This window comes from Theobroma cacao, chromosome 9 (genome assembly GCF_053813885.1).
Source record: "Theobroma cacao isolate CCN51 chromosome 9, ASM5381388v1, whole genome shotgun sequence".
Classification (NCBI taxonomy): Eukaryota; Viridiplantae; Streptophyta; class Magnoliopsida; order Malvales; family Malvaceae; genus Theobroma; species Theobroma cacao.
The window spans coordinates 6532594-6548501 of NC_142647.1; the positions used below are offsets into that span (position 1 = coordinate 6532594).

General features: G+C 35.2%; 2 protein-coding genes across 3 annotated transcripts; one reads left to right on the forward strand and one right to left on the reverse strand.

Moving 5' to 3' along the window:
• Nucleotides 1–1573: 1573 nt before the first annotated feature.
• On the reverse strand, nt 1574–4559 carry LOC18588699 (SH3/FCH domain protein). 2 transcript variants are annotated; one of them, XM_018126460.2, is made up of 4 exons: nt 4361–4535; nt 4161–4243; nt 3951–4041; nt 1574–1861 (listed from the first exon to the last, which is right to left on the reverse strand). In XM_018126460.2, exons 1-4 carry the CDS (start codon nt 4387–4389, stop codon nt 1831–1833), a joined length of 234 nt encoding a protein of 77 aa, XP_017981949.1. In that variant the 5' UTR covers nt 4390–4535; the 3' UTR covers nt 1574–1830. The 2 variants fall into 2 exon arrangements, with proteins under 2 accessions (XP_017981949.1, XP_017981948.1); XM_018126459.2 differs by lacking the exon at nt 1574–1861 and adding an exon at nt 1979–3535 and having other exon boundaries at nt 4361–4559.
• Nucleotides 4560–6006: 1447 nt separating this feature from the next.
• Nucleotides 6007–8645, forward strand: LOC18588700 (GTP-binding nuclear protein Ran-3). Its single transcript, XM_007013276.3, has 8 exons — nt 6007–6147; nt 6270–6339; nt 6778–6834; nt 6953–7070; nt 7466–7555; nt 7659–7838; nt 7925–8002; nt 8243–8645. The coding sequence occupies exons 1-8, from the start codon at nt 6145–6147 to the stop codon at nt 8310–8312; spliced, it is 666 nt and encodes a 221-aa protein (XP_007013338.1). The 5' UTR covers nt 6007–6144; the 3' UTR covers nt 8313–8645.
• The last annotated feature ends 7263 nt before the right edge of the window (nt 8646–15908 follow it).

Sequence of the window (15908 nt, forward strand, 5' to 3'; positions counted from 1 at the left end):
TTTATCAATCTTTCTGGATTATTTTGCTTTGATTTGTGTCGCATCAATAACCTCATTTGCAGGTTTTAATTAGTAAAAGATGTCAAGGACGAAGCGGATTAGGAGGAAACCATTGGATTAAGGATGAAGTGATGTCTTGGTCGGGGTCCCACCACATGGAACCTATTGCGTTTCTAGGGTAATTTAAGTTTGGATCTTCGACTAGGATTCTCCAAGTTGCCAAATATGCTAGAGGAAATAAATCAAAATATCAAAACAGGAATATGCTAAGATGCCGTCATATTAGGCTAGTTGCCTGTTATACTATTCCTGGGGTTAATTAGCTTCAGAAGTATTATGTGGCAAACACATAATATCTCATTCATTGTTCAGCAAAGTTTTTATGGTAAAAGGTGGACAATCTTTTTGAGACACTCATGCAGAATGCATGTTAAGTACAAAAAGAAAAAAAGGTTAGGAAAGAATGGTCTTTTTGGCATAGTCTAAGGTTACTCTTTCAAAAGTCGAATATAAATATTTCTAAGCATTAAGTCATGCACTATCTACCACTATTTATTTATTTATTTATTTTAAATGAAGACTTGGATATGAAGTTGAAAGACTTCATAAAGAAAAAAAAGAAAAAAATATGAAAACTTGGATATAAAATTTACAATACGCAAATAACTATACGTGATAAGTGCCCAAAGCCGGGCTGAAGAAGCCGTGAGGGGAAGAGTCAGTGGAAAGGAAAGGAAAGGAAAGGGAAAGATAAGTCAGCAAGAAATTTGAGCATGATGACTATAATAGGCCTGGCTTGAAAGTTGAAACCCAAACGAAACACTATAAGACAAGTACGACGCAGTAGGCCTGACCCATGACTGGCTCCAAGGACAGTTTCCCTCTGCTTAACCTATCTGGAATTAGGCTGATAAGTTTGCTCCAATGGTGTTTACTTTTAAAAGCTGGTTCTTGATGCCCATAACTCTTGCAGATGGCTCTGAAAAGCCACGACACTCAGGCACGACTTGTCTGTGCCCTTGGAAAACAAAATTTTCTGCCCGCAGGGTTTTAATTTACACATGAATATTGAGTGAAAAAGTGCTGACAAAGAACGCTAAAAATGTCCAAGAAGGCAACAAGCATGCCCTGGAGCACATGACACTGTGGGCCTGCTCCAGGACACATACAGCCAGCCACTTGTTCATTGTTTCCTCTCTGTTCTAATTTAAACGGAAACCCCAACAAGTTCAAAATTAAGTAAATGATAAGTATGGAATGAAAACTCAAGTATATCCAAGCAAACTTGAGTACGCTACTGGGTTTAGCTGACAAAAAAAAAAAAAAAAACTCTTGCAACATCTAAAATTTTTTTGCCAATCATTGTCTGCAAAACCATTACATGAGAATGGTGCAGATAAGCAATGCATGGTGCATGGATGGCAGAGCAGAGTTTTTTTTCTTCTTTTAAAGACAATGGAGTTACCCATTCTTCAGGCAAAATTCCCGGCATTGTGGCTCCCCTACTTCAAATGCATATAAATGTAGCCTGCACATCAACCACATGACATTTCCCACGATAGAGCAGTTACAATTTAACAAAAGCAGCTCACTCTTATCTTATTTCTCTTTAAAACTGAAACTAATTCCGCAACCTGCAGCCATTAAATCCTTGGCGCAAAAGAATTATAAGTGCAAAATACAATTATCATTCCACAATTAACGGAATGAGAAGAATACAATCTTCAACTTGTTCCAAGCCACTCAAATTTCAGAAGATCAAGCTGCATAAGATCCAGAAAACAAGAAGAATTTTGAAGAGATAATCACTTTCTCAAGTCCAACGCATTTTCACTTGCTCTCAACATCATACAGATCCGCTCTGAAAATTTATTAAGGAAAATAGACAGAAGAGGAAAAGCAGAACTAAGAGCATAATTACAAGATAATATCTATAAGAGGTGTTTCTAGTGAACAGGACAGACAATACTTATAAGGCTCACCACCACAATGTCTGAATTCATGATGATTACGTAGAGAGTACACAAACAATCGGAATACACATAAACCAAATTACCCTCAACAGACATGAAGAGAAATAGGTGAACTAAGAGACCCAGATGTATTTAATGGATAAAAATCATTTATGGCGCAATTCCACAGTCCCAATTGAACACCTGCTCTCATAAATAGCCTTTGTACATTCCAACGAGATACTTCACCTTTTTGTTTCTCAAGAAAAAGAAACTTTTCTTGACAACATTTTCCCAGGAAGCATGCTGTAAAATGATGAAATATCATAGGAACGTTGCTATTGAAATGGGGGCTAGCGTAGATAATACTCTCACCATTCCCTTATCCCCACCCAAACCAACCAAACAAAAACGAAAAAGCGAAAAAGATGGCAATGCTAAATTTTCCAACTTTTGGAGCTTGTATGTGTTCAATTTTACAAAAGGCAGAGTGAGTAAAATATGTATGTAAAAATGGGAATTATACAAATAGCATTATGCAAAATGAGGTTGTAATAAACTCTAAAACACAGCTTCAGAAAAGGTCAAAGTTAAATGCCAAATAAATTCGACAAGAGAGTGAAAAATCATTCTTGATCAACTAACAAATACTATTATAATTTTCAATGCATGTTTCTCTGATACGCAGCCCTCATAAATTTCTCCTGTAATGCTTTTTACTCTGCATGTTTGTTAATTAACTGGAAAGGAAAAGATAAATTCCCTTGTTACACATTTTAACAAGAAAGTGAAGAAAACACATTTCAAACAAACCTTTTTTTTTTCTTGGGGGGTGAAGGTGTGGCAGAAAATGCCAGATATGAATAAATTGGGAATGTAAAGGCATGCTTTTGTAAATATAATTACTATAAATTTGCACCTTAAATTGAGGAAAAATGAGGTTCTAACTTGACTTTTAGCAAACAGCAACAGCTACAAAAATGTATTAAGTTATTGACTGTTGCCTTCCAAGGAAGGAACATGAATGCATGCATGGATACATATTAGATCTCACAAGATAGAAATCAATCATCATATATTTGATATGAAGCATAACTTTGCCGACAGCTTAAACATAGTTCATAGAGTATGAATCTTAAATTGATTAATGCGGTTGTTTTGATTTGTACTGGTGCAAAATATGAGAAAATATAACCTTCTAAATACTTCTTGCACTAAGACCCAATCATCTAACTCTATTGTATAGAGGACCAATGTAACCAGAAGAGTAATTGCACTTTAACAATTGCAAAAGTTGGATCCAATAATCTTAAAGCATCAGTGTAAAGAATTGAATTTTACATGATTACTTTGAAGCATTTGAGAAACCAATGCACCATAGACTCGATGCTTTCCCTTATCCTTCCCAACTAAACCAATCATTCAAAGGCATAAACACAAATGACCTCCTATTAAGAAGTCCTGTATAGAAATCACAGCAACATTACTGTGAGACATTTTACAATACTTCTGTTTTTATCAAAATACAATCTTGGGGAAGGTGGGGCTCAAACCCAACTTTTTGTGCTCGAGGATCCATGCACCTATCAAAATACTCAGGTCCAACATTTTACAATTCTTGAATGCTCACAAATGACAGTTCAGATAGACAGTATGGAAGCAATCTAAATGAAAAAGGTGATTGCTTTGTATGAGTTGTATCAATTCGAAACTGAGCAAATACACATGCTATCAAAAAAATCCCTAAAATAATTGAAAAGTCAAAAGAGGATAGAATATCAAGCAAGCGTAGAGCATATATAGTTCAGATCACAGAAAATGGAACAAGAATCTCCAATTTCCGTAAAGGCAGTGAGCACATAAAGAGAATATGCAGTAGCACTACTCAATAATTTAAGCACGCATGATTAAGAGAAAAAAAAAGATAAAAAAATAAAAGAGAATCAACAATCAGGTTATAATAATTAAAGCAAAAATAAAATTAAAGAATAAGGATACACCAAATAAGAACCATGAACAAAAGCCCCAGCCAATACAAGAGTAAACAAGCGGTCCCTTAAAACTGGATTCTTCCTCAAAGAAAGCCGAACTGACCAAAAAAAAAAAGGAAAACCAAGAAAAACCATATAAGATTGACATCTGAAAAACAAAACCCAGATAGCAAATTCACCAACAAAAGGGAGAAAATGAGAGAGATTTAAGACTTACTTAAAGGGAGAACAGGGGCATAGACTAAAGGGACTAGGAACTTGAAAGGGGGTCCCTTGTTTTGTCTCCGATAAACAACCTCTCTACAAATACAGATTAAAATATAAATACTAACAAAGTAATTGTAATAATTAAAAAAGAAAAATTGTCAACAAATACCAAAAAAAACATATAATATGGGAATGCTTTAAGAGACTTACGAATCAGAGGGGTGAGAAGGGGTGGCCATGACAGGTTTGAACACAAGGATTATTCGGAGCGCTTTGGGGGTGAGTTTTGCGGGAAGTGAATATGGCGAGTTTAGCTATGATCTGGTGAAAAGGCCTACAATTTCTTTCTACTTATGTCCCGCCCACTGTTTGGGGAGCGGTTTTAGGTTGATCTGGTATTTTACTATTCTTAAAAAGTAGGTGTTACAGAATCCTAGTTGGTCTAAATGTATTCCCAAGTCAGCGATGGCATGCATGAAGTGGGTAGTTATTGTTGGACACTGGAATTCGGCTATTTTAATCAAATTATATTTTTCTCGAATTAGGCTGTGACCTAAAAATTAAAAACTGCCTGGGTGGGCTATCCTTTCAAGCCCAAACGCGACCCGTTTGGGTCCATATCCTATTTTAATTGGTCTATGGTTTATTGCTTATTAAGTGATAGCAGCATTTTATTAAACAAAATAATACTAATATGTTTTATTTAGTTTAACATTTTCAAATATATTTGAAGCTATAAAAATATTAGTATTATTTTGAAAACAAAAATATATATGTCTATGAATTAAGTCCGCAAGCTTATTGAGACTTAATCATGCATATATGGATTTCATGTATTATTTATGCATAAAAATATAAATTCCTAATTAATTAGGATGAATTTTCAAAATACGATTACAAACTTAACACTTAAGTTTTAACATTTCTTTTTATCGTCACGGAGACATAACCTAATCAATTGGACAATTCTAAATATAAATCTCTATAACAACATAATATTTGAGATTTTTATTTAAAAATTACATATTTGAGTCATGAGATAAAAGGAATCTGTCTCAATATGTTTTAAAAAAATAATTATAATTAAATTACACTTGTTCAATTTTGAGAGGTAAATATGATGCGTGTAAAACAAATAGTATTACACCAATAATGCTAAAACAGACACATGACCAATGAAATCAAGTAATGTTTGGAAAGTAAGCTTTTATGACAGCAAATCAAAATTAGTTATCCATAGTCAATTTGGTAACTTGTGCCCTTTTATAAAATAAGAATGCAAAATGGGACCTGTGAAGTAATTGGGGGGCTTGGAGAAAGTGCATTGCCCCCATTCGGGGGGGCTAGAAGTCGATCAATGTACTAATAAGAACAAAACCAAGCACTTCTCGTAAGATTCACTTGATTGATTCCTCTAAATTTATTCCATGACTTATAATTTAGGATTATTCAAAAAGGAGACCTAATTCTTTTGTGTTTTTCGATCACTTTTATAAGCTAAATGAACAAAAACAAACCACAAAAGGGAGGAGGAGGAAAAATGGTGTGCATTTGCTTTGAAATTAAGCTTGAGCTGGCAAGGATGGGTGCGTTTCTAAGATTACAAAGGGAAAGAATGTCGAAAATATCTTTAACTTGTTCACATGATATTACCCAAAATTACCATTCTATCCCTTAAAGACCGAAAAGGGATTGGCGCGGCATAGTAGTCAGTGGACCCCATGGGGAAAAAAAAAGATCGGACGGTGAATAGGTTTAAGAAAAGAGGACGAAAAAGGGTTGGAGTAATCAAATCCAACGGCAGAAAGAGTTGCGTCAATTTAAAGCCAGGCTTAAGAGCGGAGACCCTGAAAAGCCCTCACTCTTATAAACCCTCGCTATCGCCGTCTCCCAAATCACTCCATTTCCCTTCCTCTGCAGTCTCTGCCTTCGCCAAACAAACGCAGCTTCGTAGATTCGTTCGCTCTCTCTGCGTCTTCCGAGTTTCGTAGTCAATGGTGAAATCTCTAGCTCTTTCTCTTTTCTTTGTTTTGTTGTTTTTGATATCTTCATCATCTAGGGTTTTAGGTTGCGATAGATCTTGATTTTTGTTTTTTTGTCTTTTTTTTTCGTGATTTAGGCTTTGCCAAACCAACAGACTGTTGATTATCCGAGCTTCAAGCTCGTGATCGTAGGTGATGGAGGAACTGGTAATTTCTTTTTATTTTCTTTACTCGTAGTTGCAATTACGAAGGGTTTTTTTTTTTTTATAAATTTTTTTGATACGATTAAATTTGATCTTTTAACTATTCCACTAATGCGGTATATGAGGAGTTATGATTTTGTTGGTTTCGATTTACTATATTTAATTGTTTAAGGAGATTTATAAAATGGTTGGACTGTGTGCTAATAATTACAGATTTGAACTTAAAAAGTAAGTTAAGTTCCCAGTATATATTAATTTCACCATTTCGTTTCAAGGGCTTGTGATTCGATGGAAAACAAAGCCTCTGAATATATTGGATTTTTACTCTTAAAATTAATATGAAGCGTCGACTGAGGTTTTCTTTACGTAGTCATGGAAACAAAGTTTTTTATTGATTAAACGTACTCATTATTTTGGACTTGAACTTGTTGTGATGGTGCAGGGAAAACAACATTCGTGAAAAGGCATTTGACTGGAGAGTTTGAAAAGAAATACGAGCGTAAGTGTTCAATAAACATTGTTTTGGGAAAAGTTCTATTTGATGTATGAGCTGTTTGAGCCTTTGATTGGCTTGTTATAATTGTTTGCTGAAGTGTTTTATCATTTTGATTGTACAGCAACCATTGGTGTGGAGGTTCACCCATTGGACTTCTTCACAAACTGTGGAAAAATCCGTTTTTATTGCTGGGATACTGCTGGACAGGAGAAGTTCGGTGGCCTCAGAGATGGTTACTAGTAAGTGTTTTATTAATTGTTCACATTTGGTAGCCTTTTGTTTTATACGTTATAATCAATTGAGGTTGAACTAGTTAATATTCTGTTGGCTACATGGATCACCTATTATATCATAATTGTGCACTTTATGATTATCCATTATCATTGATAAGTACTGCTGATAAATAGCTTTGTAGTGTTATCGTATAAGCAGGCATTGAAATTCTTTTAACTCAAAGTTCAAAGATATTGATTTCCTTGTCACCACTCCGTGGCTTATACCATAGCTTGTTCATGGCTTTTTCTTGATTAACCCAAGATGTCATACTTTCCACATTCTTCTATAACATTTTATTGCTATTTGGCATCATAGAAAAGAAGCATGATTCCTTACACCTATCTATTATGTGGTGCAGCATTCACGGGCAATGTGCCATTATTATGTTTGATGTTACGGCCCGCTTAACATACAAGAATGTTCCTACATGGCATCGTGATCTTTGCAGGTGTGTTAAAATCAATTGACAATTTTTTCATATATGGTATTGTTTGGGTGTTTTTGTGGTTCTGTTATAACAGCTTTATGTAATTATGTTGTTGCGAATGCAGGGTGTGTGAGAACATCCCAATTGTTCTCTGTGGAAACAAGGTTGATGTGAAGAACAGGCAGGTCAAGGCAAAGCAGGTCACATTCCACAGGAAGAAGAATCTGCAATACTACGAAATTTCTGCCAAGAGCAACTACAATTTTGAGAAGCCTTTCTTGTACCTTGCCAGGAAACTTGCAGGGTGATGCAACGTTACTTTCTTGCATGATTACTGTAAAAGCCAATGCTGTGATGATGCCTAATATTTGATGATGCCTTTGATTTTAGGGATGCTAATCTTCACTTTGTGGAGTCTCCTGCTCTTGCTCCACCAGAAGTACACATTGACTTGGCTGCACAGCAACAGTAAGATATTTTCCCAGCAACTTATTTTGCGTTGATCTTTATTTTATCTGCTGTTATGAGGGTTATGAGTACTTAAACTGGCTTTGTATTATATGCAAGAAGGATTTTAAGCAACCTAATTGGATTGATTCTTTCTTTTAAAGTTATGAAAACAACATATCTATGATATTGTTTTCAACATCGGTACATTTACTAGATTCATTTCTTGTTTAACATTGGCATCTTCTGGTTTGTTTGTAGGCATGAAGCTGAGCTTGCTGCAGCAGCCAGTCAGCCTCTTCCTGATGACGACGACGATGCATTTGAGTAGAGGGCTCTATCCTGAGGGGCATTTCAACATTTTATGCTGCTTTTTCATCTTGCCTTCATTTCGACATGCTGTCATCTTAAAATTTTCAAAACATATGGAAGAGTTTGGATATCAGAAGTAGGGGGTGTTGTCAGCTATTCAGGACAGCGGACCGTTGTAGTTAGAATTTTCGCATATATTTGTTTTTGAGTCTTTGGTGGTGGTGTTTTCTTATCTTTGGTTGCAATGTTGGTGTTATGGATTTTGCTTTCAGTGAAATCCATTTATGAGCTAATTCTATATGTTTTAAATTTGAACCAATTAGTGGGAAGAATATTCGTAATTCTCCTTTAATATTGGCACCATCATAACTACTTTATACTTGTATATGGTTGGATTCTTAAAAAATGGTGCTTAGGTCCAGGTGGATGAATGGCTCTCATCCTTAGTGGGCTGGAATGAATCTGGCCACGGGCCCCTTATTATAGGTTGGGGGAAGGCAATAACTGGCCTAAGCCCGAAATGAAGACAAGAACCAACTGCTATAAATTACATGAGCTAATTCCATGGCCCATATAAACGGTTGAAGGAGAAAGATCGTTGACACAGTTCCAAAATGGTTTGGGGAGAGACTGCGAGTCTCTTGTTTCCATAATCACAGTCGTCTCCTGCCCACCGAAAGTTTCAGTCCATTATTTAGCTGAACACTATCATAGAAACAAGTACAGACTTCACTTCATCTCCATCGGTCATAACTACATCACTTAACATCCATCGGCAAAGCCGTTGCATTCAGCCCTCTTTTATTAACTATTCTCTGGCAGAGGCATAAGTCTTGACTCCCAAAATATAAAAGAAAATACTTGTTTAATTGCTATGTTTTTTCTTTTTCTTTATTAGTTTTGGACAGTGTTAACTTGTTATTTGAACTATTTGGTATTTTTTTTTCATTCTTATAGAAACAAAAAGCAAAACATATGGCTGGGATATATAAACAAATTCTTGGATTATTTTAAGTATTATTTGTGTGAAACATTTTCCTTTTTAATATTGAAAAAAGTGTAATTGCACTGTAGTTTTTTTTTCTTGTCATTTTTATTTAATTTCTAATGGGTTTCGATAAAAAAAATAAAACTATATACGTCGACAAATATGACTCCATCATAGTATTGATTAATCTGGTCAATCCAAAGCACATTATCCCCACTTGTTTTTTTTATGTTGGGTGAGCTATCATGCATAAAGAATTTCCCTGGGGAGTGTCCGAAGGGAAAAACAGCTTGGGTCAATGGGCTGGCCAAGTGTAGAATGTGAATGAGTAGCCCATGTATGCATACATTAACTTTTGTACATATATCAGAAATGGAGAAATGGGCAATTGCAGCATCAAATCACGAGAAATTGACCTTTCAATGGGCAGTTTTGAGAGTTTTGTTATGAATTTGAATGCATATTGATGCGGCTTAAATGATTAAACATGGAAAACGTCGTCCAGTACTTTCTCCATTGTTGTTTGACAAAAAATATAAAAATCATAGTACCTCTGAAACTGAGATTGTCGTGCAAAAAGGTTTTTCATGTTTTAGTGTATAAATGGCTTGGCCGTGTGCTCATGTCATCATGTATGGCAAAGCAGAGCAGAGCATTTGCAGTATTGTATTTCATGTATTACAGCTTGGGAACACAACATTTGGTTAATCATGTCATGTGAATGCCGTGCATGTACGCGCACCCGAATACACACTCTTCCATCACTTCCCCACGTCTGACTTTGCGCGTGCTCCATTTCGCACCAGGAGGGGAGGAGGTTCCTCCTCTTCACTTAAGTTGAAAAGAAAACAACCCTACTGAGTCCCCAAGTGACAAAGGAGTTGTCCCTATCGGAGTTGGTTCGGAGCAGAGCAGAGGCAATAGGGCTATATTTGTTGTCGCACTGGATTATACAAGCACTATTTATGCCCACCACGCATCCACATCATTCCAACCAAGAGTGGGGTACACGAAAGCTGGTCTTAGCCCTTGCCAGCATGTTTACACAAGGTGGGGTGGGCTCAAAAGGACAGTGTCCTAATTTTCAGGGGCTCATTACCCCCTAAATGGGCCCCATTTTAGGCCTTGGTTAATTCAAGCTTTGCGGTGGGCAATTACTGTCGGTGGGTGGTCGGATTTTCGCCCCTTGGGCTACTGCTGCCAGGCCCTGCTCCTCATATCTTTTCAAAAGTCAGCTTCCCATTGCTGTTATCCTCAATGGGCTCTCCTTGCTATAATCCTGCTGTCTTGCCCCTTTTTGGTGAATTGGCTATTCTTTCTTTTTCTTTTATCATAACTTCCCCTCCCCTCCCCACTCTTCCCTTTTTCCCCTCCTCTCTTAATGTCCATATGTATTTTGTTTCCGTGTCTTTCAATTTTGTTATCTATCTATCATGCCCCCTTGGCTAACCAACAAATCATCTATATAGCTGTAAAAAGGGCCACATTTCCTTCTTTTTTATTACTTACATTAATTCAAACAAGACCAAAACTAACCTTATAAATTACAACATCCATAAAAACAAACCTTTACTTTAGACAATACAACAATATAAAATTTTATGTGAACTAAATGTCTTAGTTTTCTAACTAGCTCTAGCTGGTAGCCCTCCATTTCAAGTACAGAAATGAAAAGCAACATGAGCATAGGGAATAGGTTTTCCATGCTCCTAAGAAATAGACTTAACAGAGCCGATTTGCATGCATGCAGACATGTTTTTGAATTGGGGATTATTAATTCAAATAAGAAATATCTACACACATTTCAGAGATTTCACCACCCAACAAAAAACAAAACGTTTGTTTGGTGTTTGGTTTTTTTTCTTTCCTGCATTATAACAAATATAAAGAAATTATATATAAGTTGGGGGGACGAAGAGCACTTATGACAGATTGCGACCCTTCATCTTATGGCCCATCATGTTGAAGATACGAAATTCAATTGACATACATAAGAGGGAACATGAGTGTATAGAGGAGGTCCTGACGGTAGGGCATGGTGAATGATGAGAGAAGAACAAGAAGGAAGAAAGAAAAAACTTAAATAGGCTCTGAATTCATGTAAACTTGGAACAGGACATGTTCTGCAACGGGAGCATGTGCTTACACATAAACGGGAGAGGCATAAATGGGAGGATAGGAAGCAACTGTCATTGTCTATCCCATATTGCTCTGTATTCTTGATGGTAGCCAAAGAGAAAACACCCCAAAACCTGAATTTATTGCTAGAGGACTGGAACCTTCACCCCTTTCTCTCTCAGCCTGGTTGTTATTATCTGGCTTCTTGTGCTTTTAAACACTGTCAATCTCATGAAAGCTCAAACTTGTTTTCTTTTTCATTATACTCCCCCCCCCAAACTCATGTTCTGATGCATAATTATAAAAAATTTGAGCCTGATTACTAGTGTAATTTCAAGATTCATAGATATAAATCTTAGGCAATTGATGTCAATCAAATGAGAGTGTGCTTAAAGTTTCACCCTCCCTCCAATCCAAATATCCAGTGCTAATTGAAGAATTGGTTATTTATCATCACATAAATGCTCTAACCAGAAGGCTGCAGGATCTGTTAAATAGGCTGTCATTCCATGGATTGACACTCCCTAGCCATGCTAGTGGCAGCATTATGAAACAAATCCGATTCCAAAAATTAAAAAAAAGAAAGAAAGAAAGAAATCTATACTAGTAACAGCATTTATTTGTTATTCTAACGTGGTGTTATCATGCCAATTCTTCTGTTCTTTCTTCTTCAAATTCTTTTTCATGATTGTGAGACTAGAAGCGGTTGATTGCATAAGGGAATCACCAAGAAATCTCCCCTTCCCCTCACCCCCCCACCCCACCCCTTTTTTTTTTCTGTGATCTAACGAGTAAGAAGACAAGATTGAACTGTTGCAATGGTGGCAACATTCACAATAAACAAATAAGTTTGTGCAATTGATATGAAAAGACATTATGCAACATCACTTGATAGGTAAACAAGACAAAGTTGGAACTGTTTCTTACAAACTAAATCAACAAATTGCCCACACTTTTATATGCTGATGGGCATCACTGCTTATTTGCCTTTGCCCACTACAGTTTTTCACTTTTAGTGTGTACTTTTTTCATTCAAAATAAAAAAAAAAACTCAGGATTACAAATCTACCCAAAGTGCTATTTTTTATCATGGATATATATATATATATATATGTATATATAATGGTGTATTTACCTACAATAATCACCAACACCAATATTATTAAAGAAAGACTTAAGTAAATATCTCTCTTCATGCTCTTAGACATTGATTTAATTAAAGAAAAGGAAGTATTTTGGGAATTAGTGTGGTGTATGGATCTTGTAATTTTATTATATTGGGAATACATGGTAGTATGCTCAACTTGATTTACTGATCTGGTAGAAAAAAGTTTATTACTATTATAGTATTATTATATTATTAAAAGGAAAGAAACTGATTGGTTTGAAGAGGAAATGAAGGAAAAAAGACTTTTTTATTTTTTATTTTAAAAATACAAGCAGACAAAGACATGGCCGTTGGAGAGAGACATAAATAGACAAGGATGGTTTTAAAGGGACAAAACACATGGCATGAAATGTAGTACCTTGTGTTTAGTTTTCCCCTCCTTTTTTCTTAAAATAAAAAAAAAATTAAAGAATAAATAAAAGAGTGTGGTAATAGAATAATATAAAAAGAGAAGAGTATTTTGGATAGAAAATCTTGGGGAAGGCAGAAAAAGGTAAAAATGGCATCATAGATGGCAGTGAAGTGTAAAACAAATAAATAAACAAAAATGAAAGCAAGGATTTAACTGAGAAAAGTGAAAACACGGCCCCTCGATTCACGAGGGCTCAAACCAAAGTACGGATTTGGTCTGTGGATTCTTGTATCACTGCCAGAGGTTGTTATCTTTGTACTCAAAATTAAAACTGACTCACTGTTCTCTCTTTCTCTCTTTTTCTAAAGATTCATGTGATTTCCCTCTTCCTCATATTTCCAAAACATGCCCTTTTGTCAGCTTTGTGCCTCAATCAAGATTACAATGATCCAATTAGGCCTCACATTGGAACTTCAGCAGCAAAAAAAAGGGTAAAACCTCATGATGTAAAGTATAAGCATGACCCCATGATTATCATTACCACTTTGGAAGAATCATTCTTCTGAGTATGTGGATAAGATTCTGTTGATTGTTTGAATCTAAAATTGGTATTCGTGAGTATTTAGTTTAATAATAAACATGTATCACGGACTTTTTTATGTACTTTATTATCGAATTAAAAATTTAAGTACAACCATATACATGATTATTAAATCAAGTCTTATCTTATAATGAAGTTACTCAATTTCAACTCTTGTGTTAATTTAACCATAGTCAAGTAAATAAAACATATCAAACTTTACTCCAAAAAGTATCATTAGATGAATATGATAATCTTTCAAGAGGAAAAACAATAGAAGGGTGATATGGTAATTATGCAAAGCGAAAGCAAGCAAGCAAGCAAGAGGAAGGGGCGCAGCGCTGCAAAAGCGGGCAGTGGCGTTTAGGGCTTTTGAGGTGATGGAACGAACGGGAAGAGGGGGTTTGTACGAGGACAAAATGGGAAGGCAGGTAAACAACTCGTTGACATGTGGCAATTCTTGATTTGATGTAGCGGGGTTTTTGATATGGTGGAACTAAAAGACAGAACAGAGCAGCAGCTCAGCCGCGAAGGACCCGTCACACCGTGGATTGCGTAGACGAAAACTCGTTATGACTTGTTTTTTTCCTTATTCTCATCATTTCTGATTTCTCTGCCTCTTTTTTGTTTCACAATTTTACATTACATTAGTATATTCTTCAATTTGTGCTGCTTTTTTCAGTTATCTTTATCTGCAAATAACTTACAAAATATACTGTACTTTGATTTAACTATACCATCCACACTGAATTTTAATGTCAAAAGCTGCAATTTCATTACGCTAAATTAATTTTTTTAATCATATAGTAAACATATTAAAGGATTCTATATGTGGAATGCAGCAAAAGTATATGCACTTACCCTTCAATTACTTAATTTAAATTTGGTAAAGTATTGAAAATTATCATCATAAGAAAATTGGGTTGTTTGTACCACTTTGAATATTCTTTGTAACTAAACCAACAAAAAAGGAACAAGAAAAGAAAGATGTGACTATTATTGGCAGGAAATCTTCTTTTTTGAGCTCAGCATATGAATTTGTTTAGCCAAGTTTGGTGTGAAAACAACTGTTTTCAACATTGAAAAACAAATCCCTTTTAATGAATTGGCTAGTCTTCGTTGATTCTAATTTCTGATTTGATGGTTTGCCTCTTTTCAACTCATAATGAAAGCCTGATTTCGGGTCAATTAGATTAGATAAAAGGTAAGATCATCCCTAATCCTATCTTAGGATCCTTCACAAAGTTGGAACTTCTTTTTTTGGCTATATAGCCTTGCGCATGCAAATGCAAATTCGCTAGTGAATGGATGCCTTGTTGATTTATTGCTTGACCATAATCTAAGTGGCCAATTTTTTTCAAACCTTGATAAAAATAATCAGATTTATTAATGACATTATTATGTTCATGAAAACTAAGAGCCAATTCTCTTTCAATTTGGATTTGCCATTGAGTAGCTATGGATCCTTCAAGCTGTCATTATGAAGGTCAAAGGTTTCATTCCCCCTCCCCTCCCTTTCACATTATGCCGTAAATGGAATGACAGGTGGCCACACTCCAAAGATGAGTATAGAAAAATAAAAATTGATGTTGCAAGAAGCATGTTGATTGTGGTGGATAAATATAGGGATTAGAGGTTAATGATAAAAAGATCTGATATGGTGGTTGGAGAGGGATTTGCTAGCAAATCATACGTGCATATCCCTTCTTTCTCTCTTGACTTCACCAACTGTATTGATCATCTCTTTGTTTTTTTACTTTCAAAGTCTTCTTCTTCTCCTTCTCACAGATGATGAAAACAAAGTGATGATCAGTCTGCTCCAACTGTTGTCAATTATTTTCTTGGCATATGAGTCCAAATTTATGATTAACCTTTCAATTATTTGCTTCCATAACTTTGTCTAATCATTCCAAACTTCATGTCAATGCCTGCTTTTCATAACTATTAGTACTAGGGTTGATTTATTATGGATTTTTTTAATAAAAATTTAAAGCAATTTGATCTACTGTCATGTCTTCCACATATTCCTTTTCTCATTTCTTTAGTAGGAGCTAGTAACTAATCTTGGCACATCTGTTTTTCCAACCTTTGGGAGACAGTTATATGCTAATACTAAATATCAAATTAAATCTATAGAAAAGAGGGAACTTTTTCCCTTTTTTTTTTTTTTCTGTTACTTAATTTTTGAGAGATTGATTTAAGATCAAAACTTCTGGTATTGAGAAAAAAAAGATATGTCTATTTTTAAAGAAGATTCATTCAATCGGTCAAAAAAGTATTTGATTCAATAAAGAAGTATATGTATATATTTTCTTACTCAAATAATTGATTTTTTATATCGGATGTAATAGAAACGTAATATTTGTCTAAAATTATTTGATTATGATTGGAAATTAATGTAATGTATAT